Consider the following 26,816-nt stretch of genomic DNA (forward strand, 5'->3'; position numbering starts at 1 on the left):
ATTTGCAAAAGCGGGCTACAACCAGAAAAGTCCTTGAAGGAGGAATTTTAGTTTCCACTCTAGGTCAAATTATTGTGGGAGAATCACATGAATGCCAAATATTCAATATAGTAATCCACAATATTTTAAAGCCATCCTTCAATACCATCTAACTCCATGAATAAGATTTTATATCCTTCGGCAGGTGATTAATGAAACCTTCTTTAAGTTGCTTGTGAAACACAGAACTGGCGTCTCTATTAGGAAATTCTAAGCAGAAACACAAAACTACCTTATCTTAAACATAGTCTAGCTGCAAAGCAAAGGCTCAGTTACTCATTTCCAAATGGCTACGTGCTTTCTGGTAGTTCAGTCCTGGGTCACAGGAGCCTCTATACCAAAACTGAAGTAATTATGAATTCTACATTTTCTTAGATCACATTTAGTATCCTCTAGGTGCCAAAAAACAAAATAAAACCACCCCCCCAAAAAAAAACACAGGAAAGCTTTGCTTTCTAATCTTCATTTAACCTGGTAACAAATAAAATTGGTGGTCTGCTGTATTTTGCATACCTGTGTTCTCTGGCCTTGAGTACATCTGTAAACTGCCTGCTCTTACTGAGTGCCTTCATCAGCCAACAATTCATCTTCATTAAGGCCTGCCCCTGACCTACCACCTCCCCAGACCTGGGTGCAGTGACAGCTGTCTCAACTCTTTACTGTGACAAAATGCATCTTCATTGCCTGAAACGCACTGCAAACTTCAGCACTCACAACCCCAACAGTAAAAAAAGGAGGCACGGGAATTCTCAAATATTCCTCGCAATTTACAGCAGCCAAGAACAAAGTGATCCATTTGTGCTACAGATTATTGCACTGCTGATTAACCATCAATAGCTGTGACCCAGTTTAGTGTGGCCTGTCATCTAAAACTGACAGGGTCACCACAGCAACATGATTTTTGTCACCCTTATAGGTGGAAAGGAAGCAGAAGAGAAGTTGCAAGCATCAATGCAGCTGGCAAAAGAAGTCAAAAAAGTGTTCAAACATATCACTTTGTTGCATACAGACAATTTGCAATGAAAATAAATAATTCCCTGATCACAACTGCAACTTGGCACCAAGGCCTGGGAATGGCCATAAGTTTACAAAAGTTCTCAAGTTACCTGAAAGACTAAAATTGATATAAAATCTCCACACACAAAAAAAAAAAAGCTGTAAATCACCTATGCTCTGAGCTGTGCATAGCAATTCCCAACTTTCCTAGGAGACAAGGCATTGACCAAAAGGCTAATTGAGGCACCAAAACCAGGCTGGCTGATTACCTGCTCCTTCACCCATTCATTCCAAGGAGTTGCCCTCATGTGTTGTACACACCATATAGGATCGTGCCCTTAAGCAATCCAGAGTAAATTTACCATAGCCATCACCATGTATCAGAAAAAATTGTCTGCTAAGGTTGATAAATCAGTCAATTACCTGCTTCCTTGGCTTTTATTCCTGTGTAAATGTTTTCAACCTGATATTAGCAATACCTATAAGAAGATGATCCGCACATTGCCAAAACCAACTATTTAAATTACTAGCAAATCCTTAATTACTATAAACAAGATTACAACAGGCTTGTTTAAAAAAGGTTTCTAAATACCAAAGTGATAGCTCCAGAAAATAAAGCTCCCTTGCTGTCATTATTTGAGGCTGCTGGCTCCACATTAACTCTGGCTCTGTGTAGGACCCTCAGAGCTGCCTCAGCACAGCTGAACACCACAGAGCAGCTGCTGTCTCTCCATCACCACTCCTTGCCTGGCTGAGCACAAACACGGGGCAGGAGGTTCCCAGTCTCCTCAACTCCTCCTATGAGGTCTAAATCACCTTCCTCCCCAAGCCATGCACTCCCCTCATGTCTATAAAATAGGGAGAAATCTTGAACATACAGAAGAAGGTAAAGACAAACAAACACTATTGAAACACTGCAATTATTGATTTCATCTTCAAGGCAGAGCTGCTTCAGTGCCTCTGGTGGGAATCTAAAGAACAGCCTGATTCTCCCAGGTGGCAGAAGAGCGTGGAAAATCTACAGGCCATGGTCCTTGCCAGTGAGCTGATTTGGGCTAAAAATGGAATGTTAAACTTATGGCAAGGTAGATGCACAGGATCTCAGGTAAAATTTCCCTTTCCATACCTCCTCTCTCACTGGCAATAGCTAGAGATTCCCAGAACAGGAGAACAGAAAACAGCTAATGCACAGATGCTGAAACCAAAAGAATGATCATAAGTATCATCCTTCTTCCTCTACACACAGAAGTTATTAAACACAACAGACCGTGCAATAGAACTGGTTTCCTGTATCTCTTTAGAGGCATAGTCAAGTTTTGAAATTGAGAGGTGACAAACTGTGACCAGGGTTTGTACATGGACAGACTGATGTAAGCCTAGCACAGCTCTGATACTTGAGGAAAGCTCTGTTAGAAGTTTTCAGCAGTGCTGCAAAACACACAGCAGCATCTAGAACAAATCTAGTCATTTAAAGAAGCATGCTTTCCAATTTTTTCCCCACTGACCTCTGCTCCTCTGAGGGACAACTACTCTACAGATACACAACCTCAATGGCTTAGCTCAGCTTGCCCAAGAAACTACTAAGTGTATCTTTCCTACAGGACCTAACTAGAAAACAGGCTGTCATTTAGGCTGAAATTATTTTTTTGTTTGGTCATATGTGCCTAGGACAGTAGGTTAACTCCCTGGCTTGTACTCCTATGCACTGTACATAACCAACAAAGCTGGAGGAAACAATTTCCTTGTCTCTCATGCACAAGATAATCTTTGAGAGCACTTTCTGATGTCTTACTGCTACCACCGAACATAAAAATTCAGGAGACATTTGGCTGAAAGAGTAATCAGAAGTCCTACAGAAGAACATGGTACTTCTGATCTGCCTTGTCCACAACTACTGTCTCTAATTTCCTAAGGCAGGCCAAAAATGTCAGGGATGATACAAATGGCAACCTTTACTTCTCCTCTCCAATGCTTAAAGGCATGCTGTATCTTCTCTTGAACCAGTTCCAAATAACTTCTCTTTCTATTAACTTCTGAAACCACCAATAGGACTCAGGGTGTGACACTGATAAAGTACTGCTATTGCCAAAATGAAAAATAGCTATTTCTTTGTCTACTTTCCTACCTTTTCCTGACCAATCTTCTTCAGATGGCATAGAAAGCTTATCATAAATACTGACTGGCAAAGGGTGAAAAAGAGAAGAATTATCAGCAATAAAAACAGTGATTACACCACAAGTGTTTTTGAAGAAAGAGAAAAAGAAGAAAGACAGATCTCATCAGTGCACTATTGCTATACAAGGATTAAAGCTGAAAAAAGCCATGTGTGAAGCTCTGCCCATAGGTGTGAAGATTCTCTAAAGAAAACTTCCTGTTGAGCCACAAGTTAAAAAACCCCAACCAAACAAGCACACAAAAAGAGAGATCTGATGTCTGTATACTATCCTGCTGAGCCTCCAAACATCCCCACAATGACCATATACCCCAACAGTTCTGTCATTGCAATCTAGAGCTCCTGGACCCAAAACTGTTTAAGAAACACAGTTACAGCTTACAGCACCAGAAAAATAGCAAGAGAAAAAAATCCTGCTTGTGAATGGAGGTTTTCATCTCCCAGGCACAAGGTTAACCCAGGTAGCTTCTGGGGAAGCAGAAGAACACACTCACTCTATCTGTCTCTCTATTGCTGCAGGTGTCTGGCTGGCTGCTGCAGGACATACTGGAGTTTGAAAAACAGTCAAATAACTGGTTGTGTTTGCCTATCTTGATAAGATGATGTGCTGTTGTACATCCTGACCTATGCCTACTTTGACTGTTTTGGCTAGCGCATTATTTCCTTCTCTTGAGCATGAATAAGACATCTCAATTTCCCAGCAATCCCTGTGGCATCCTGGCAAAAGCAGTTCATTCCACTAAATTCAGAAGAACAGTTACCACTACATATTCAATAATGCCAACACTTCTGCCTGATTTCCAGGCAGGGCCAGGTTCTCTCCTGTGACATACATGGATATGTGGCAAAGGAGGAATGCAGCAGGAGCTCAGATTGTCCCTTGTGTTTTCTAAGCTAGCCTCAACCTGGAGATCAGCTTAGCAGCAGCAGCTGGAAATGGCTCTTAACAAGCAGTAAGTAGATCAGAATGCATTCCAGCTGTGGTTTCATCTCTAACCCTTCCCATCTCTGATGCACAGCCTATTCCAAGCTGCAGTGATATGAAGATGTATGAAATAATAGGATTATTCCTCTCCTAGAAACATCCCCATGCAATAAGAATCCCCATCTGGGGACCAATGCAACTTCCATAGCATTTGCATCAGCCTAGCACTACAAGGGAGATCAGAAGAAGGCTGCAAAGATGGCCCATTCCTGATAGTAGACATTAAGTACAATTTTAAAAAATAACATTAAGGGAATTCACTGAAGTCATCTTAAATTATTCTAAATATGGAAGTCAGAAAGGTAGCAACAACAAACACTGGAACTTTCTTTCACCTTTACTAACATACAGAAAGAGAAAAAGCTACATTGAGAACTCAAAACATTGACTCTTGGAAAAGGACTTTTAAAATACATGAAATTGTTGTTTTAGAACACATTTATTAAAGATGTTCCAGGGATCAACAAAGTAAAAGAAACAACAAAGCCCAACTAGAAATCCCTGCATCTTAATATGCAGGTGGCAATAAACAGAACATGGGAAGCCTCAGATCAAGGTGCTACAGTGCCTGTAATTATCCCTACTGTGCTCACAACCCCTATCAAGGGGTCACAAAGCAAAGGGAGGAGCTCACAAACTGTGTGGATGGCAATATTCAACCACAGCAGGTGACAACAATCAGAGCATCTGCTTTAACAAAAATCCCTTTTTGTTTTAACTAGTTTATTTTTGCTATGAGCAACTTCTCCTGTTTGATTTCTGGTAAATAATGGGCTCCTCATTTACCATTTTACTCTGCCCCATTACTCACCCAAGGTGTTTTGTTCTCATTAACCTTCCAACTGATTCAGAAACAAAAAGTTTAGGTTTCAGTTACTGAAATGATTCCCTCCTGTGCCTGTCACAGGAATCTAGTTGCCTATAATTCCATCTTTTCCTCTCTCCCAAAGTCAGATTAAAACATGGCAAGTTATATTCCCCAAGCTTCTAATTCCTCCCACAAGGATGACATTATGGTAAGGTATATCAGAGAAGTTTCAAGAAGTGTTTGTTTTGTCGTGCTGTGTTTGCTACCAAAGACAGCTGCTTTCTGTGTCCCTGAGACGACTGCTTGGGGTTAACAAGCAAAGCCAAATAGGAGAGGATTAGGAAGCTACTCAGTGGTAGGAGAGCACCCAGCAGCAGACCATGTGGAACAGGCACTGCCCACTCCCAGACACATAGTTTTACACACTGCACCTCAGCCTTCAACCTTAATTCAGAGGTCACGTAATCAATGTGCAAGCACTCAATTAGAAGTGGACATTCCTCAAATCTTATCTTATTTTCTAGAAAGTTAGGATTCTGTGCCAAGCTCCCAGGACAAGAAACTACTGCTATGGCTACTTAGGGCACAGGCACAGCAGAAATTACAGCAATGTGTTTTGACATTCTGTGTAAAACCCACCTAAAATTTCCATAAAAGGGAATAGCTAGAAGTGAAGAGGAAGTTTCATGTTCACGTCCAATCCATTCCCAGCTTTTCTGCTGAACAAACAAACAGGTGTGACAGTGGTAGTGGAATTTGATTTTACTTTTCCAAAGTGCATTTCTTGGCTGAGAACTTTGTGGGCTTTACCAAGAATTTTTATGAAGGCCAGTAAAAGCCTTCAAAGACAACAACTTGGATTCTCCTGAGAGTGTGTCCACACTAAATAACGCAGTGCTATGCGGTGATATCTGAGCCAACTGGAATATACCCACAAGTAGTAGAGCTGAATTAACCTGGGCACACTGCTGTGATAACAGCCTCCTGAACACAAGGCAGCTTATTTAGAGCTTGCTTTGTTATCTCAGTGTGGCACAGCACTGTGCAGGAAGACAATATAAACAATTATGATGAAGCATATTTAGGTCTTATGGGCAATGTTCAAGTACCTCAAGGTGGGCAGAAGAGCTCCCTTCAGAGTTATTCACTGTGCAAAGAACTCCCTTTGGCAACGCAGAATTGACAAAAGGATTATGTCAGCCTTTCCCTTCCAGAACGAGGAGCAGGGTGAGAGCCTGGGGGCAGCAGAAACTGGAGCAGCTCTAGGCTGTTATACTTAGCCTGGTGCCTGAGAAGGGCTCCTCGTCAGCTCGAAGTGCCAGAAACAGAGAGATAGGTAAGGGAAGTTCTGCTCCAAACACATAAAGAAATGGGTCCTCAGTCATTAGTTGCCAGGTCTAGATTTGGCACAGTGGTTTATAAAGGGAGAGACTCTGGCTGTGCTTCAAGAAAGCACACAAACACAGCTACACCACCAGCTGCTGTCTAAATACACTTGTCTGCCACCCTCTCTGTTCCTTACTTTGCACTCCAGATAATGATCATCTAGTTGAGGAAGATCTGTTCGTATTTTAATTTTTGAGATGAGTAATTATTTGTCCTACTACACAAATCAAAGCAAAGTCTAGAAGCTTGCAAAGAATTTGTGTTCATTAAAGTCACACATGGGGATTATCCATTAAGCTAAAGACACACTTAGTAAAACCAGCAGCTCTTTTAATGCGTTTTTCTAAAAGTTACTTGCCCTGATACACAATGTAACAAGCACCAAGATTCAGGACATGTCCAAAATAAGAAGTTGTAACTTTAAAACAAGCTCATGCCAAATCTTCTCCCTTCCAGAAACTTTCAGATAAAACTTGAGACCATGCCGGAAAGAATTACTTGCACCTGCAAAGAAAGCCCTGCAACAGAGGAAAATCACATCCAAGCTGCAAACCCCAGATGAGGGCCAGCAGAGCTACAACTCTTCTTGAGGAAGGGAGTTCTTAGTGTAGGGCCATGCAGAATTCAAAGAGACAAGGACAGTAGCTCAGCTTTGAATTTCTTCAAAAATGTTATTGCTACCCTAGCGAGAGCACCCCAAATAAAAGAAAAAAAAACAGTGCAGATGTTTGGAACCTAATTTCATTTGCTGAAACTGCTGATTATACCACTCATTAAAAGACTGCTACCACTTGGTAATCCTTAAATTTTTAATGGGATTTATTCTAAACAGCAACTAAATAATCAGCCTCACACGCAACCTTCCCTCTCCTGGTCTGCTGTGCTGTCAGCACTAGTCACTCTTCCCTCTGCTCCCAATCCTGTTGTCCAAGTACTAAAAATAATGAGGAAAAAGACTGTTTATGCAGCCCAGTTTTTCTCTCTTCACTGAATGGTTCTCAGAAGAAAACCCCAAACATGACCGTTTTGTCATTCCAAATTACCCTAACTCAGACTCTGTGTTAATTCTCAACCTGCAAAATGGAACAGCCTTATCTTAGTGTTAGGCTTAACTTGGAACTCCAATACTCAATATAATTATGCCCCAAACAAGGAAATCCCTTCAAAGGCAGGACAAATTTCAAGGAATAGAGCTAACTCCTAAGCTGCCAGGTTTAGACAGGACATTCAAACTGGACATTCAAAATATTTGGTGTCTAGACCAAGAAGGATACCAAGCAAGGAAAAGAGAAACTGTCTTTGGGAGCATAACAGTACCATAAAGGTGACTGTAAGTCTGCAAAAAAGAAAACCTGAAAGAGAAGCTTTCAAGTGAGCTTATGGGTACAAGTTGCTGAATCCTTCACTGCAGTAGCCACTATGCACTGTATAAGTGCAGCATTGATGCTGTCTGTACCCTAGAGTGTGTATCCCTTCAAATGAAGTATGGGTCTGAGGTTTTTTATTTAACTACATCTAAAAAGGAAAATCCCTGGAGAAAGGGGAATTATCCACCTTTTTGAAGGTTTGGGGTTTTTTTCCTTTACCCCAATATAATTTATTATTCTTCATGCCCATATCAATACATAACGTATTGTTCAGAGAAAACATTTAAGGTAGAACAAAAAAAAGTTTTATTTTGGGGAGCAAAAAGAGAGAGGAAGATAACTCGCCCTATCCCCATGAAAACTGAATTCTATTACATACTACTGGCTACTTTGCAGTCCAGGTATTTTGTATATGATTATTATTTTTGAAAGGCATATGGTACTTTAGCCTCCAAACATCCTGGAGGGATTTGTATGTGTAAACCCAAATGATACAAATCATGTACCATGAATAGCAAACTAGGCAACAAAAAAACAGGGAAAAAACCCAAACTGTTATCTAGAAGATATACTCTTAAAGAACTCCAGAGTCATGCTTGAAAAGCTGCAATAGTAAAAGGATTCTAGACACAAGACACATCAGCTCTCCTTAACCATCTGAACTCTTGTCTATATTATGATTTCTTTGCAATGTGAAAGGGAAAAAAAAAGTCCTCTATACAGTGCTTCATGACAAATCACATGCCTTGTGAAGCTTCATGTTAGAAACCCTTTAACTTCCAAAAAGTCCTCTTTTGTAGGTCATGCTCTCATTATCTTGCTCTGGGATCTGGTCTGATTAAATTATAGGAAATTACTAATACTTCACTTTGAACAGCCAGCTCCTCCTGGCTCCTCTTCTTTCTTCTTTTTTTTTTCTAAACTTAATTCCTCCTACTCCTGCCTTCTTACATATGAGAAAGACAACAATCACTCTGCTAGAAAGATTAAGTCATACTCATTCTTCATCCATTTTAAAAGTAAAAATGCGTTCTGTCCGCATGCTCTTACGTTTCCCATTCCACTGCTCTCCCTGCTGGTTTGCTGTTTGGCCAGCTATAAGGTTTGTGGTTTGTTCTAAATCTTTGGCACCCCTACCCCCTCTAAAATCTCACTCGTAAGATCCTAAAGGCTTAATTAACTTAATGAGCACAACACTGACTCTTTGGTAGCCCAATCTGTGCTCCAGTGTGATTTATCCTTATTTTGTACCATCAGATAACACTAAGACATAGCCTACCACTGATGTGCTTTAGACATTTATCAGTGAATGATCTTGTAAAAGTGACTTAGTTCATCTAACAAACAAACAAACAAACAAACAAACAAACATCAGCATACAAATTTAAAGAGAAAGACTTTACAAGTCAGAAAGGGTCCCCATAAAGGGAAAAGGTATTTTTGAAAAATCTGTGAGGACTTCATTAGCACAAGATGGACAAAATGAGAGAAGTGTTTTCAGATGGAGTAATTGGGGTTGTTACTCAATCCACCAAAAGGCTGCTGTTTATTTGAGAGGTGCATTACAGCACCACCAGGACAACCATAATGAGAGCACTGAAATTATTAACCTCATCAAGAATAATAGTTTTCCCTATGTGGATTCTCTTGTGAACTATGTGCCATATCAAGATCCCTGCAGTGGTAAGAGGTCAAAAATAGTAAGCATGTTAGAAGAATAAATAAAACATGCTAGAAGAATAAATAAAAGGTTCCCCTTACACATGCCATGTGTGCTAGTAAAGTAAAAAATTCATCTGAAAGAGAAAGATTGCTGCTCCTGGCAAAAGCATTTTGTCTTGGAGGCAACTCTTAAACACCAAATAACAGCAAAAGCATTCCTGACATTGGGAAGTCTTTTGAAAAACCCATCCAATGCATCCTGTCTTGCTATCAGAGAGTATCAGATGAAGCGAGCTGCAGAAATAAAAAATGAAGGAAGCTCTAAATCACTGTTAATTTACTTGTTTGACAGCATTTTTTTTCCTATGATGATATAATCAAGCAATAAAGACACAATATAATAAAAAGCTTCACAGAGTTCAAGTGTTGTTTTACTGTATAGAAACAGCTGAACACTTCAACACAGTATCTGGAACATCCAACACTGTACCTGACCATGAAAGGAAGAAGAGTTACACCTGCTCATAGTCAGATATCCAACTTTTGATATGGAAACTAATACTGTATCAATCCCACATCTCCTCCTTTAACAAAACAAGTCCAGAAAAAACTGCCACTGCAGTTTGTCCTGCATTGAAAACATTCCTCAGAAACTAGCAGCAGTTCAAACTTCTCAATGTAGCATTTAATTCTGCCTGAGACTGTAATAAATGCAAGCTTTGAATAAATGGAATTGTGGCATTCATTCGCAAATTGCATTGCTGACAAGCCTCCGAGACAGAACCAAACCCCAAGGAGTATCGATTGCTGCACTTAAGGCAACATAGTGCTCTAGATCTTAAACATTTACTCGAGTGCCTGAAGACTTCCCAAAACTTTTACTTTTCAGGCTGAGCTCTTCCGAGTCACATCAGCAGTTCAGAGGTAGCAGACTTTCAGGAATCCTCAGTGAAGAAAAGAACAGCCTAAGGTAGAATGGGAAATGAGGCAACAAGGAGAAGAAACACAGGGTTGTGTTTATATGTATTTTTAAAGATTCTTATGCTGAGTAAGTGAGAAACAAATATCTAACCGCTAAAGTAGCTGAAAGGGAAAAAAAACTCCTAACACACAAACACACAGAAATTAGCAAAATTCCTTAAAACATTCCAGTGGAAGTGAATTGACTTGCCCAAGCTAGCCACATCCAAATGTAATCATAAGATACGCATGTACTGGGAAAAAATCTAAGTTATAGCCTTAATTCTGCTATTGTAAACCAAGTCCACACAGCTGCAGTATTTTGGTTGGGTATGAACAAGCCATTGTCTGTCAAGGAACATCTAAAATCCTTTCCTCATTCATTTGTATCTTAAATTAAGAAGGATGCACTTTCTTTTGTGTTTCACAGAGTGTGACTGAAGACATTCTACTGGCATCTGTGACTAAACAGTTCCCCAAACTTGACTTCTTTGGACACAAAAACTCCACTTTACAATACATGTAAATACTGGAGCCTCACAGGACCCATCCATCTGACTGAACCCTGAGGTTCATCCTGCTTTGAGCAGGGGGCTAGGCCAGACGACCTCCAAAGGACCCTTCCAAACTAAATTATGTTGCAAACAACTCCAGTGACTGAAAGCTCAACCTTAACTCTGCCATTTTAAGCAGATGCCACCCAAACACATTATTATTGTATCTAATAAAATCAACCCCTCTCTTCCCTCAACCCCTGAGATGTCAGTATCTAGCAGCTCCCTTGGAACTGAATTAAACTCTTGCAGTAGCCTGGTACATCTCCAGCAAAATCTTGTACAGAGCACTTCATCATCACGTTTTTTGGCAGGGCAGATTTCTCAAGTGAAACTACCTGCAAACATAGGTGAGGGCTGTCCAGTGGAGTCAGTGGGCAGAAGTATAAAATCAGGGTGCTAGCCAGCAGTGACAGCAATCCTCAGGTGCTCTGCAGGGTACGTAACAAGCGTGAGGAATTAAAGAAGGCCTAGAGACCTGGAGAACAGGCTTGCGACCCAAGCTGCACTAGGGCCCACAAGGACTTGCCAAGCTAAGTTACATTTGCTCAGTTACACTGTAACGCTCACAAATTATTCTGTGGATCGACATATGACTATTTATTCACAAACAATTGCAACAGAAGCCGAACTATCCCAGGGAGGTTTGGTAAGATGCTACATCACTTAGGCGTCCTGGAGAGCATTCGGGCACCAGCAGCAACCTGTAACATGACTTGGGAGCGAATCACAGCACGGTGCCCTCCGTGGGGCAGAGTCAAGGTTGAGCACAGCAGCTGATAGCTCCTTCTGGGATGCACATGGGGCACTTTACATTCTTCTGCCACCATTGATACTTCAACATGAAATACACCCTCTGTCCCTCTAAGAAATGCATTGCTAAAACCACTGAGAATCAGAGAATAAAAACGTATTCTACACTGAGTACCCAATAATGCAACGTGTTGCTTTAAAAAAACCCCAAAACAACAACAAAAATATCAAACAAAAAACCCACCCAAACCAAATCACTATTTACACCATCTGCACACTGAATTCCAAGGTACTTTCTTAATCTAGAACACTATTATTCGGATTTATCCAAGGTATTATTACTATTGTCAGATAATAGCTCTTGATCCAGTGCAATCTAGTTGCAAAAGAAATTAAAATAAATAAATACACTGAAAGGTAGCATTCGTGTGGGACGAAGATGGGTGCGCCTTTCATACACCAGGAAAAAAAAAATCCCTCCTCCCATGAACTGAACTAAAAAATTAATCCGAAAGAAGCACAAATTAGGCCGTGTATTAAAAAAAAAAATCAAAATAATAACACACGCCGAAGTCTGTGTGCACAATGAAGGCAATTGTTCCCCGGCCCAGAAAAAGCCGTGACTTCCCCCGGCGCGGCGGTCAGGAGGTCGGGGCCGCGGGCGGCCTCAGCCGCAACCCGGAGGCGGGGGCAGCGCAGGGCCGGGCCCGGCGGAGCCGAGCCGAGCCCTCGCCGCCGCGCTCGGCAGCGCCCGGCCGAGCTAAGATGGAGCCCAGGTTTGATGTCAGCCCCAGGGGCGGGCGGAGGGCAGCGCCGGGGGCGGGGGCGAGGGCAAGGTCAGCCGCCAGCCCAGCGCGGCCCCGCCGCCTCCGCCCGCCCCGGGGCCCCGCGGGGCTCCTGCCGAGCCGGGCCCCCCGCGGCCGCCCCCCGAAACGCCCCTGAGCGCCCGAGCTTGGCCCCTGCCCCCGCCCGCCGCGCCGGGGCCGGGGCGCTGCAGAGGCGGGAGCCGCGCTCCCGCCGCTCCCCACGAGCCGAGCCCGGCCGAGCCAAGCCGAGCCGAGGCCGGCCACGCTCTGCGGGAGAAACCGGGGCTGCTGGCTCAGCTCCTCCGGCGAGCAGACCCCAAAGGGCTGTGCGGGAGCAAACGGCAAGAGGAAGGGAGAAGTGGGGGGGTGGGAGAACCCCCAAAACCAACCTCAAACATCAACCTCCCCGAAGCAAAGCCCACCACAACTCATGCCCTTGCCTCGAGGCGGCAGGAAAGGAAAAGGGGAGACAAATCTTTGCGGGGCTGCAAGCGCTTCCCCCTTGCCCCCAGCCTGCCGCCCCCCGCGCCCACATCGCCCATGCCGGCCCGTGTGCCGGTGCGGGAAGGGCGCGGGGAGCGCTGCCCCGGCCCCTCTGCCCGCAGAGCGGAGCGGGGGCCGGGCCGCGCTCCGCCCGCAGCGGCGCCCCGCGGGCAGGGGCAGGAGCCGCCCCGGTGAACTCCCGGTGACCGAGCCCGGCTCCGGCACCGGCGGCTCAGCTCTCGCCCTGCCCCGAGCTCGGCGCGGAGGGGCTGCAGGCACGCTCCGAGCAGATGTGTCGAGGACAGACAAATGACCCCTCCATCCACCCCACGCTCTCCTTAAAGCAGCCCTGGGGCCATGCAGGGGCAGGGTATTTTTAGGTCCCTTTCCCTCCTCTCCGCCTCCCTCTCAATAGCTGCCGAGCGCTGAATACAAGGAGGGGGGGGAGAGGGAGCGGGAGAAAAGTTAACTGTTTTGCAAAGAGGGGAGAAACAGGCAGGGAGGGGGGAGGGAGCCCTCGGGAGCAGGGCAGGGTGAGCCGTGTCAGGGGATGTGCGTGTGTGTGTGTGCGAGCGCAGTGGGTGCCCGCGGGCGGAGGATCGGATGCACTTTAGCCCTGTGCTCTGCTGCTCTCGTCTGGGGCAGCGCCGCCGAAGCCTGAGTCTCGCCTGGCTCGCCTGACCCTTCATTTCACTGCGGCCAGGAGGAGCCCGGAGCCCGCCGCCGCCTCCTCTCCCTGCTCTGCAGGGACCTCGCCTGCCACGGTCTGCCTCCCCGTCGCCCCCTCCCACGCCGCCGGCGGCGGCCGCGGCCCCCTCCGGGCTGACCCCAGGGTCGGTGTGGGGTGCCCCGCCGGCCCCCTCCGCTGCCCGCCTACCCCCCGCTCCCGGGCCGCCCAGCCCCTCCGCAACCTTTAGCCGGGGACAGACCTCTCGGCTGGTTCCGCACAAGACGCCAGCAGCCGCTTCCCCTCTCGCCGCCCTCCCCTCCCGTGCTTAGCCCCCCTCCCCACCCCAATAAAACAGACCCCCCTCCCTCCGGCCCCAAAGAGAAACCCACACCGCCCCCCCCCCAGCACAAATGCACAATCACGGGCGAGGGGAGGGAGAGGGAGGAAAGGGCGAGAGACGCGAAGAAAGAAGGGGGGAAAGGAGAGAGAGGAAAAATTAAAAGGGCACAAGGCTGTTCATCACCAACATGGCTGCCTTAGCTCAGACCTAAAAGAGGAATAACCCAGGCTGTGTCTTTGTCAGTTTCACCTCTGTAACCCTAAACTAATGCACGAAACGACGGAGGCGGCTGCAGAGGGGAAGGAGACGGGGAGAGGAGGAAGGAGAAAATGGCAAAAAGAGGGGGCACTTACGTGAAGAGAGGCGCTTGGGCTGCTCCTGCTTCCTCCTGGGCATTTTCCCCCTTTTTTCACATTCTCCTCCTTGGTTTAACGGGAGATCAAATAAGACCGGGAGGGGGGGGCACGGACAGGCACAAAGCCGGGGCCCCCGGGGGAGCCGCTAACCGGGGCGGGTTTTCCCTCTTCGCCGGGGGAAAGGGGGCTTGAAGCCGGTTTTCTCGGAGCCACCGCGAAGGGCTCCCTCTCCCCCTCTCTCTTTCTTTTCCTCTCCCCCCCACCCCCCACCCCCCCACCCCCCCGCAACCCGGTCGTGCACCTGGCTTGTCCCCGGTCGCAGTATCCCTCAGCGGCCGGGGATGTGTTCCCGGCGGGCGGGCGGGCGCCGGGCGCCGTGCCGGGGCGAGGGCTGGCGCGGCGGTGCCGAGGGCTGCGCCCCGCGCTCCTGCCGGCCCCTAACTAACACTAACGCCGGGATCAAAGGGCAGCGGCGGCGGCGGCGCTCCCGGCGCGCCCGCGGGCGGGCAGGGACACCGCACACACCCCCGCACAGCCCCGGCGGGCGGGCACACGCACGGACACACGCACAGACACACGCGCGCCCCGCTGGAGCACAGGGGACGGTGCCCCCGCTCCCCGCGGGCTCCGGGCGCGGCGCTGCGCGGCTGCGGAAGATGCGCTGCCCCGGTCCTGCACCCGCTGCCAATCCGCTCTTAAAAAAAAAAAAAAATTAAAATTAAAAAAAAAAGGTGTGTGTGTGAATTTGTGGGTCTTGACCATTCGCACTGTAAGCCCCTCGTTTATGGTGAGAACGAAAATAATAGCATCAACCTTTTTTTTTTTTAATTACGGCATTTTGTCTTCCTGTGTTGGAAAAGCAAAATTGTAGTGGTGCACAGCTAACCCCATAGAATTTTTTGGATGGGCTCAGCTATCCCTTCACAAAGCACAGGGGCCGAAGGGGTTTATGCAGCCAAACTTCAGTGTGGGAGGGAGAGGCTGCTTTATACACAACTCCCTCCAGGCCAAAACAAGCATCCAAAATAAGTCAGAAAGAAAGGTGGGCAAGTTGGTATCCTGACAACTTCTAGTGCAGGTTTTAAAAAGCGGAAAGAATACAAGCAGCATGAAAATCACAACTCCTTGAGAGTGTGTGTGTGTGTGTGTGTGTGTGGAGGGGGGAGGAAATCAAGATTAGGTCACCCCTAATGGTTGATTTAACTGCTACATGATACGTCTACAGTGCACACAGCAATCTGGACTTCTGAAATTTACTTTTTTTTTCCTGCTGTAATGCAGGTATATGAAGCTTGATCCTGAAGCAATTCCAGTGTGCATTATGAAGCCAGGATAGCAGCTTTCATTAACTGATACATACTCTCATTACTTCACAAATCACACATCTTTCTTCAAAGACAGACATGAAGGTGGAGAAAAAAAAATAGAAGAGGGATTGGGTCTCACTGAAGCACAAAAGGTACTCCGTGAAAGAGAAGTGCTCTCTTTGTGACTTGCAGTCATTTGGATAAAAGTTCACACAGAGGTTGTTAATGATTTAAACTCCAAAACCTGTTACAACAATTGAAGTAAAATTATTTGAAGCATAGTTGCTTCATATAGCTCTCTCTTTGTGTAAGAAAACTTTGAACTTAGCAGAATACATAATCAAGATTGTGAGTCAGATGTTGCAAAAATAAAAATACGCATTATTCTAGCATGTATACCTGTTAACCTGTTAGAATTTTTTTGGCTTTTGACAACCTGACTCATCATTTGATCACACTATTTTTCATCCTAACTTCAATTTCTTAAAAATAAACAGCTGCCTAGGAAAACACAAAACACCAAATCTGCAACCTAAATATTTTTAAACAGTAAATTTAAACTCTTAATCACCTCAATTTAGAATGGTTTCACATAATCTTATACTCATTTTACAGCCACACTGAGCCTTTCAGAAGGAAAAAGAAATCTAAATAGTATTTAAAAGATTACACATGTGACAATCTCAGGTTCACTACCATGCCTATGCAATTCTGAGTTTTGAAACCGCATGTACATGGTACACATCTACTGAAACAAAACAAATTCCTCCTGGCTTCAGGTGATTTACGATTTCACAACACAGCTAAAATACTTCATTTTCATGGAGAGATTAATTTATTTTTAATCCAGAGGAAAAACCAAAGTGTGTAACTGTCAGTACTGGAGATTTCAGGGGTAGAGATGAGTCCCAATAGCTGCCTTACACTCACTCATGACCAAGAGTACCAGAGACAGGATTCCCTCAGAAGATTTAGGTCCTGTCTTTTCCCTCAGGTTTTCCCCTTTTCCCTCCAGTTTATACTGGTTCTGGTGATTTCCACCGTGTTAGCAGTGATAACCAAAAATATCAGAGGCATTCTCCAGTGTTGCTCCCAAACCTCAATTTCAACATGCCTGGGACTAGCACCAGAACTTTGTTCACTACAGGACTTGCAACGCCAGACTTCCTTACTTATTTTTTCAATACATTCTAATAGCAACTGCGCTGAACTAAGCCAGCTTTGTGAGCAGCGATCCTGTCTGTGCAGGAGGCCACAAAGTAGCCATTTCAGAGAGGGAGAGAGTGCTGCCTCTGTGCTGTGATCCACCACAGCTGTGGCAGCCCTTCCCCAGGTGCTCCAGGAGAACAGGACTCAGGAAACACTGTGTTCTTCACTACCACTCTTTCCAGCCTCTATTCCTCATGCCTTTCTGGCATAAATTAATGTTGACATTGTCAGCATTAATTTACAATGTGCCGTGTGGGGTTTTTTCCCCTCCATCATTTGAAACCCCCTTTAGGGGAGTTGAGGTGGCTGCAGCAAAAAGGCACCACGGGAACAGAGCTCTCTGAAAGGGCCATGGGGACTGGCACACAGCAGAGCAGCATTAAATCTCTCTGAGGGTGACCTTGGCTTCCATGGACATCCTAACAGTTTTCCTAGGAGTTTAGTGGGCCAAGCCTTAAGAGTGTTCTGCAGTGAAAAAAATCCCAATGCTTGAATGAATTACCAGGGAGAAACTTTATATACTCTAGCTTTGAAGAGTTTCTAGCCCTGCACCTGGAAATACTCAGGGAACAACTTGGTTTTTCAACTCTATCCTGGCTAAGTGCATTACTCCAGGTCTTGTCCTGGTCAACAGATAGTATCCAGCTTTCCCACTGAAACCATAGGCACATCAGTCCCCACTTCCCACTATTTTACACATTGATTTAAGGAAGGTGACTAAGGACAAAATGCCATTTAAAAAATCTCCAATAATGTGTTTGATGGCATAGCACAAAAAGAAAAAATTAAGTCAGCTGACCACACTTTTGAACATTTTTAGTCCAAACACAAGAAAATAGTTGCAAGTCTTCCACAGATAACATAATATAAATAATGCATTGCTTCTGCAGGTCCTGCTATTAATAAGTAATGATTGTATGGCACCTTCCAAACACCAAACCTAGTTACACATATGAATTAAGTTCAGCTCCAGAAACCACTTTTGAACAAAGTAAATATTTTCTTCACTTACACATGAGAAAAATGAAACAAATTGAGTAAATAAAGTTTTAAACAGTAATAAATGATGTAACATTCCTAAAACCTTTGTAGTATATCTAGCATCCAAACTGTCTTTATGCAATGTACCAAATCCTTGAAAATGTTGCTAAACAGAAACTTAAAAATTAGCTGGCATCCTTGCTTTATTTTTGAGACTTTAAAGAATTCTGTTCCCAGGGTCAGATTTTTTAAAAGTAGTGCACTGAGGGGAAAAATAAGACCATTTTAACCAGTTCTTGGGCCCGCTCAAACCAAACTATGGCCACCTCTGCTTTAAGTATCACCTACCAAAAGGAAGGCCAGGTCAGTTCTGTGTGTCCCTGAGCTTGCAGTAGAGAGTTATTCAGGCTCCACAGGCTCTTTTTAAAGGTACTCCTATCTTTGGATTAATTTTCTGTTGAACATAGGCAAATACCTTCTATAGCCTCTGTATCTTCAGCTTGTACAATGAGGCCCACTAGTTTTAATTGAAATTACCATCTCTCTCACATGTGTTGGCCATTACCCTTAACAGCATAAACTCCTCTGGCTTTAATTTATGCCAATATTTCCTTGCTCAGCAGTAACTACGAATCAGTCCTTCAAACACCATTTGATTACAAACTTCTCTTTGCTCTTAAGCACTTGAAAGGCAAACAAAAGGGCTGAACAAGCCCATAGGACAACAGCTCATAGATACCATCATCCATGCTTGCAATTGCTCTGTAAACAAATAATATTAAGTAACAGGTTTGTAGGAATAATTAATAATGACAAGTTAGTGACTGGCAAGGCCACCAACCAACCCCACAAAGCCAATGAGCAATGATCAGAAGCCATTGCTGTCTGATGAGTATCATCCTAGGACCGATAACAAACAATTACCAAGTGGGAGATGCACTAACATAACCAGCAGATCCTAAATGATGTACAAGCTTCAGCTTTTTTAAAAGACTACTAAATTCTCCTTCCACAAAGTTTCTAACCTCTTCTTTCTTAAAATGAAAGGCCCACAGCCACTTCTAGGCAAGAACTCTTGCAGAGGGTATATTGAATCACAAATGTTCTTGAAGACCAAGAATTCTACTAGAGAATTCCACTACTCTCAAAGCCTCCAAATGGAGAGGCATCAAGGAGGAAGAGTGCAATATGACCTATGCCTCTTTGCTAAAACACAACAAGCTTTCTCAGAATCTTGTGTGAATCCTGGCAAACTAACTAGCCATCATCACTTTATAACAAACTTTAGCACAAGATGCTTCTAGTTGAGCTGCAAATTTAACACATTAATACTTCTTCAGAAAAACCATGGTGTTCATAGTTTTCAGCTGTTAGAATAGCACACTATCTAGGAAAGATGATATAGCTTCTAATTTCAATTTAAAAAAAATCAACACTTTAAGGCTGGTGGCCTTAAACCCACGCTGATATAAAATTCTAGATTTCACAGGCCAGAAATACATTGTCTATGGGTCTGAAGAAGGACCACATATTAGTGTCCACATAATTTTGCTGCTACTTAAATACTATAGGATGCTTCTTCAGAGTTACCAAAGAGTTTCATTATTCTTACTTTACCATAACTGCAGTTGGCTTTTCAATTTCCTAATTCCATAACTTATATATAATGTCATGCTATTGCATATAATATAATTATATATATTATATATCACGCCTTCACATCCCTTTACTGGAAGCCTATTTTGCAAAAAACAAAAAACCCCAAACCAACCACTCACCTGACCCTAGGACTACTGGAGTTAGGCCTGCAGATACCTGAAATGCAGAAGTTCCCCTCCAAGTCTGAGTGAGCAACCTCTTACCCAGTACAGATTAAATATAGAAAAAATAAATTAATATTTTACAACATGAAATACTAAGCAATTTCAGAACTGATGAAAAGAATTTGTTTAGTCAACTGAGGACTGGAACGCTTAGCTCAGGGCTACTGCAGTTACAAATGGGGAAATAAAAAAGGATAATTATCTGCTCCAATCCTGATCTTTTTGCATAATTTTATATTCTACATTTAAGTGCATTGAAATCAATAACTTTACCCCATCCTAAGAATTGTCTAAGGTAAATCAGAGTAAGACCCAGAGAACTCCCTCTCTCATTTTGCTTCTGCTTAATAGTTTGCTAGTCACTGGTTAAGATTTAGGCACAGCCTTATTAGCAAACACCAGCCATGGTTTAAGGCATTACCTCCTCCTGGAGAAAACACCCCCCAAACTGGCAAAACAGAATGCATTTATGCTCCTGTCTGCTTCAGTGAGAAGTCTTGCAGCTTCGTTAAGTAGCAAGGCAAGAGCATTTCAAGCCACAGCTGTTTGCTAAATGGAAGTGTGTCCAAGTTTTTAAACACCTTGTTACATTTACGTTGAAAGGCAGTGTCTCTGCTGCACTAGCAAGGTGGCAAATTCCTCAGGGAAATCAATTCTGGTTTCTCAATTAACTAGCTAGTTTTCTATTGTTAAAACACCAGAGTAATAGTGAGATTGCGCTGGACCATGAGAGCTGACAAGGCCCCAAGGAGCTCAGCTGCCATCCAGGACTGTGCATTCACCTCTCCCACTGACACAGGGGGAGGAAGGCAGGCACAGAGGGGCATAGCAGTGGTACTGATGACAGCTATGCCCTCTTGGAATACCTAAAGAAGGGTGAGATAGAAGGGCATTTGGGAGACAAGGAAATACGGTGGTGCTGAGACTTTGTGTTCCCAAGGGAAAGAAATCCACTGGGATAAGGGAGGGAAGGACCATGCAGAGATCAAGCTTTTAGCAGGGTTCATCTGCCTGGTGTGATGGATTTCACAGTGAATTCAGCTATGCTTGACCATGCTTCATGTTCTCAGATATCAGCCATCACCTACTGGCAGGCAGAAGGGTTTGGGCTGCAAGTCAGCCTGCTGAGCATGAAGCATGCAGCCTGGAGGAAATCTCTCCTTGCACTGGCACTTCCCCATCAGGCTGTACAACATGCAGGAAAAGGTTATTTGTCTTCTGAGATATTAGAAATACAGACTTGCTTCCTCAACCCCTGCTAACACTGATGGAAATACTGTTTCTGGTCCCTACTTTTCAGCAGGTCTAAGGCCACTCATGCTCTTTCAAGTCTGAAATTTACAGTAAGTTGCAAATTATTTGTCCAAAAGAAATAGACTAATAATAGTGAAAAACCCCACAGAGAAGCACTAAACTTCATAAGTAAGAAAAAAGGAGAAGTAGTAATACCTGGAGAGAAGCAGCTTTCATTTCCATACAAAAAAAGCAGAGGACTGCATCCTCAACAAGTCTGCAAGTGATTTAAAACTGGAAGGAGTGGTTCATAATACCAGATGGTTGTGTCACCTTTCAGAAGTACTACCTCAACAGAAGTGGGCAGAAGAATGTCCTGAAGTTCAAAAGGGGAAATGCAAAGTAACAAGGAACAGTCCTGGGCACCAGCATATCCTAGGCATCTACTAGCTGGAAAGCAGCTTTTCCAAGAAGGACCTTGTGATCCTGCTAACTAGGAGGCAACCACAAGCCAAAAATGCACCGTTGTAGCCAAGATGGCCACCAGGAGGAAGACAGATGTCAGCTTCCTCCACCAGGAGGAAGACATCCTGCATCCATGCTCAGTGCTGGTGAGGCTGCTTCTGGAATGCTGCATCTCATTCAGGGCTTCCTGGCACAAGAAAGATCTAGACTTACTGGAGAGAGTCCAGTACAAGGCCACAAAGATGATTAAGGGACTGGAGCATATACTGCATGAGCAGAGGCTGAAAAACTGCCATTGGCCTGGACAAGGGAAGGCTCAGAGGCACCTCATCCATTTGTACAAATGCCTGATGGGTGGGAAGGAGATTGAGGAAGTCAGACACTTCAAGCAGTGTCCATTGATGGAAAAAAGATAAGGGGCACAACATGGAAAAAGACCAACCAAAACCAGAGCAACACCCCAAAACCAAACCAAACAACACGATACCAGTGTTCCATCTGAACACAAGAACACTTTTTTTTTTTTACCATTAGAAGAGTCATACATTGGCACAGGCTGATCACAGAGGTTGCCTGAACAAGTTAGCTTACCTGTTTGAGCACTGAGGCTGGAATAGATGATCTCAAAAGGACTCTCCCAATCTAAGTGAAAGTGTAGTAATATGAGCATTGACTGTTTCCTAAACATAGCATTCATGTCTGGTTTTATGGGAGTAGTTTACAGAACACAAATACTCCACCAGGCTTTATTAGCTGCTAGGACTCTTCACCAAAAACACCCTTATGATATTCAGAACTCTTTAATGTCCAAATACATATTCTTAGAATTGCTACTGCTTTATGAGCTACTTAATAGAAAACATTAATTAATCATTCCAAACTCATGGTTGGTATTTTACTTCCTCACTCTTCTTCCCTCAGTATCCTGATTATACAAACTAAATGAACTTGAAACTGCAGAGCAGGTAGAAGACTGACTGTATTTTTAATCCCTCTAAATGCAAGCACTGGAAGTTGGCTGCCTTTTTTCTTAGACATTTGCAAAGCATCATTACCTCCACCTTTCAGCTGGGGACATGCACTCCTGCCTGTGGTAGTTCACCAACAAAGCTGGATAAAGAATTTTAAGGCTGCTGTTCCCAGCAAACCATTATCATCAACACATCCCTGACATGTAGGTGCTGTGGCCACAGGATTTAATTGTTTTTCTCACTAACCTGCAGCCATACTTCCTTAGTGCTATTTTCTCCTTTCACCAGTAAGCACACAAATTTCCTCATATACGTTGGCTGCCTGCACTAAAGGTGCCCAGGTCACAGAAGTAAAATTCATGAGGTACCCATATAATTTGACTTCTTATTACTCTTGCTCTCATTTAGGTTTTGGGAGGGATAGGGACCCTGCTGTGCACTGAGGAATCACCAGGGGATTTCAGCAGTGTCACTCAAGACCTAAGGGGCTCGATGGTGCACGGAGGTTGTGGTGCCTCTCGGCAGAGAGTGGCGTGCTCCTGCCTGCAGATGGAGTCACGGTCTCAGGGAACACGCTCTCACACACTTCTTTTCCCCCAACTCGAGCAACAAACAACTGAAGGAGTTGTGGGGTAGGGGGTTGCCCCTTTGTGTGCTTCCCTCCTCAAAAACCAGCTGTATGAATCAAGAATCGAGGGTCTGAAAATAGAAGAATACACAGATTCACTCTAATACGGTCTAGTCTCTCTGTTTGTACATGTCCCCCTCCTAACAAAAAAAAAAACAAACCAAAACAAAACAAAAAAATTCCACATGTTTTGTATTAAAGAAGAAAGAGGGGAAGAAAGAAGATGAAGTGTTCTTAAAGGGAGGAATACTTTTTCCATATTTCCTACATGAAGGATTTTGCATGAGCAAGAATCACTGGAAGCAGGTGGGAACCTGAAGTATTCCCTACCAAGCCAGAGAAGGTGTGGATCTCCCACTTAGTCTTGCAAAGGTCATCAAATAGAGGATAAAAGGGGAAAATCGAGGTGACTGACTTTTAGAGAAGAGATCCAGCAAGGCTATAGACTTATGTAAGATTCAAGATGTTGGGTTTTCTTGCAAATCTTTATTGAAGTTTGGAGGTTTTATTCATTCTAATATCTTGAATGACAGCTTATAAGAACATGAGTAGGCCTTCTTGATCTCAATAACCATTAAGTTAGGTGGTCTCTCCCACAATGTGCCAAGAACAGCATCAATCAGAAACAAAACAGTTTGGTTGCCTCATGAACCCTACAGGAGATGTATCATTTCAACTCAGAAGGAAGACACTGTGGTGCTTTCATTTATGTAGGGAAAAAAGCAAAATCAGGGGCTTTAAAATCATCTGAGTTGCAAAGCAATTGGGAAGTGGGCCAAGAAGATACTCAAGAGCAGCTTTCCAAGGGAAAACAGCATTGGAGAGGATACCACAATGGAGCCAAGATTAGGAAGAAACAGTGTGGAACATCTTCCTGGACTTCTAGTGTAGGAAAAAAAAAAGGAAAAATCTGCACAGTGGAGTAGAGAAACTCTCCTATTCAGGGTTTGTCAGGCTCCTATGATTCATACCAGCCTCCAGTCCCCACAGCTGTGATACCATGTCAGACATAATTACTTCTGCTGTCCAGCTGGGTATGCTAATCAAGGAAGCTGGGTCAAGTCTGACACCACACCTACTTCTCTCTCTTCCATAGCACTTCACCAACTTATTAAAAATGTTGAGAACTCGTAACACTCTTCATTGGAGAGTATAAAAATGTGAAGACTGTCATTCTTCATTGCTGACATTGTTGGAGACCTTCACAACACATGGGCTTTTACCAAAGGTCCTGCTTTGTATGCACTCAGTGCCTCTGAGTTAGCATAAAGTAATTAAGTCCAACAAGTTACTGGGAGCTAGATAGTCCAGGTTCCAAAACAGGAAACAAAAAAAAAAAAAAAACCCACAAAACTAAAACATCACCCAAGCCCCACCCAAATGAAGCTAAAAAGATGACGATATTTTAGGTTGTAAGGAAAGTCTGAAGACTTCCAGCTTGACAACTCAAGTGTTTCAGCTGGCTGAAATTGTCACACCATCATGTAATAAGAGAGAATATCTAATTTATACACATTTTAAGTTTAGGGTCCCTCTCTCTTCCCCAAGTTACCTCTGAACTATTGCCTCATCCAGTTCTTCACACCTCCCTGTTTCTTCCGTTTTGTCTTTACAACTGAGGTACATCCGTCCCCTTCATCCCACCCCAGAATATATTCTTCTAACCTACATGAATATCTAAGCTTTATATTCTTCCTCTGGTTGACCATCCTATCTAATTCAAAGCTTCTAGCTTAATTTTTTACTAAAATTCAATCATCCTTACCAAAATCTTTCCCACCTTCAAATTGCCATGCCTTCGGCAACTTCCTGCAGTATGAAGACTTTTCTGACCAGTGTTTTTCAAAACAAGTTGACTGTTCTTTGCAAACTGATTGGAAACTTGCCAGAGAAGGCAGATTGCTCCTCTCCAGGCCCTGTTAAAGTCTCCTTATTACCTCAGTGACACTGTCTCCAGCAAGGCTTCCCATACTACTGAGTGTCTTACTCTTTTTAGCTGCTCTCTGTACAACTAAGCTTAGGGCTTTTACTGGTGCAGTAAAGCCTTCTCAGAGACAAAGCCGTAACACGTGATTTTGCCATAGTGTTAGGAAAGAAAAAAAAATTAAAGAAACTTCTAGGGCCCTTAGAGGTCTGTATTAAGGGACTGTATCTGCTCAGACTCCAGGCACCAATGCCAGCAGGCACTTGGAAGGAAGGTACTTCTTTCATGGCTCTTCTTTCTCAAAGCCAGGCAACTTTTCAGGCCCTGCTCCCCAGCCTTTAAGACAGGACCTCTACCCAAAATCATGTTCCCAAAGGGGAGAAAGTCTGCTCAGGGAAAAGCCTGTGCCAATATACAGAGGATGGCAAAGTCACCAGGGCAGAAAGGTTAGGTTACAGGCCAGTACTTGTTTCCTAGTGATAAGGTAACAATACTGAAGATAAGAGCGACTTATTTATGGGTGCAGGAATAAAAAATCCTGCACCAATTAAGCGACTTTTGCATCTCTCTAAGCAAGGATAAGTTTGCCATTCCATCGGGCCAAGACATGGTGGCCTGCTGAGACCTCTGTGATGAGCCTGAGCAGAAGGAGACTGGCACCAGGCAAGCAGAGATGGGGCACCCAGAGCAGTGCCGCTCTCCCAAGGCACTCCCTTGGCCCTGCGGATCCTTTTCCCCAGGTTTGGGAGGAGCTCCCATCTTTGCCGTTCAGAGCAGGCAGGTGCCCGTCCCTCCCCGCAGCCGCGCTCCAGTGGCTCCTGGAGTGCATCCCTGGCCCGGCCGTACGAGCTGCCCTGGGAGGGCACCGGGCCCCTCTGGACCGGGATGGGGATGGAGGAAGGGGCCGAGACCACCTCACTGCCACACACAACATGCGGCGATTGTAAGGATATGTTTGCACGGCTCTGTTGCCATATTGGATCCTAATGAGATGATTCCGGTTCTAACTGAAGTTTTCCTTGCTTCTCTCCTAATCGCTGATTCTTATAGACTCTTAGCATGCCTTGGATGGAGCCACACCATGGCTCCCAGCATGCCTTGGATGGAGCCACACCATGGCTCCCAGCATGCCTTGGATGGAGCCACACCGTGGCTCCCAGCGCTGGATGGACACACCGTGGCTCCAGATGCTGGATGGAGCCACACCGTGGCTCCCAGCATGCTTTGGATGGAGCCACACCGTGGCTCCCAGCATGCTTTGGATGGAGCCACACCGTGGCTCCCAGCATGCTTTGGATGGAGCCACACCGTGGCTCCCAGCATGCTTTGGATGGAGCCACACCGTGGCTCCCAGCATGCTTTGGATGGAGCCACACCGTGGCTCCCAGCATGCTTTGGATGGAGCCACACCGTGGCTCCCAGCATGCTTTGGATGGAGCCACACCGTGGCTCCTAGCATGCTTTGGATGGAGCCACACCGTGGCTCCTAGCATGCTTTGGATGGAGCCACACCATGGCTCCCAGCATGCTTTGGATGGAGCCACACCGTGGCTCCTAGCATGCTTTGGATGGAGCCACACCGTGGCTCCCAGCATGCTTTGGATGGAGCCACACCATGACTCCTAGCATGCCTTGGATGGAGCCACACTCAGCTCAAAGGAAATGCTTTGTTTCCTTTGTGTTTAGGAGAAGTACCATTAAAAAACTGATGCCAAACCAACCAAGTCCCCTGGAAACAAGAAGGTCTGTGGCATTACTGTTTCTACTCCTCAAAGTTAAATATGCCAAATCACTAAAAATTAGAACATTAAAGCAAAATTTCAGGCAGGCCTTTAGTTGCCATATAGTAATGCCAGCTTCTGAGTAAAACTAACAAGAGAATTAGTGTGGGGGAAAAACAAAAAAAACCAACAAGCCAGAAGATTTCATCAATGCCA

At 44.6% G+C, this 26,816-nt stretch overlaps 1 protein-coding gene across 1 annotated transcript in view; it reads right to left on the reverse strand.

The window, feature by feature from the left end:
- ZNF827 (zinc finger protein 827) overlaps positions 1–14,572 on the reverse strand; it is a 100,784-nt gene extending 86,212 nt beyond the window's left edge. Inside the window, exon 1 of the mRNA XM_030948364.1 lies at positions 14,336–14,572. Coding sequence (XP_030804224.1) covers positions 14,336–14,378 — 43 coding nt within the window. The 5' untranslated portion in view covers positions 14,379–14,572. The remainder of the gene's footprint in view (positions 1–14,335) is intronic.
- Positions 14,573–26,816: the final 12,244 nt, after the last annotated feature.

The sequence above is a fragment of the Camarhynchus parvulus genome, chromosome 4 (assembly GCF_901933205.1).
Source record: "Camarhynchus parvulus chromosome 4, STF_HiC, whole genome shotgun sequence".
NCBI lineage: Eukaryota > Metazoa > Chordata > Aves > Passeriformes > Thraupidae > Camarhynchus > Camarhynchus parvulus.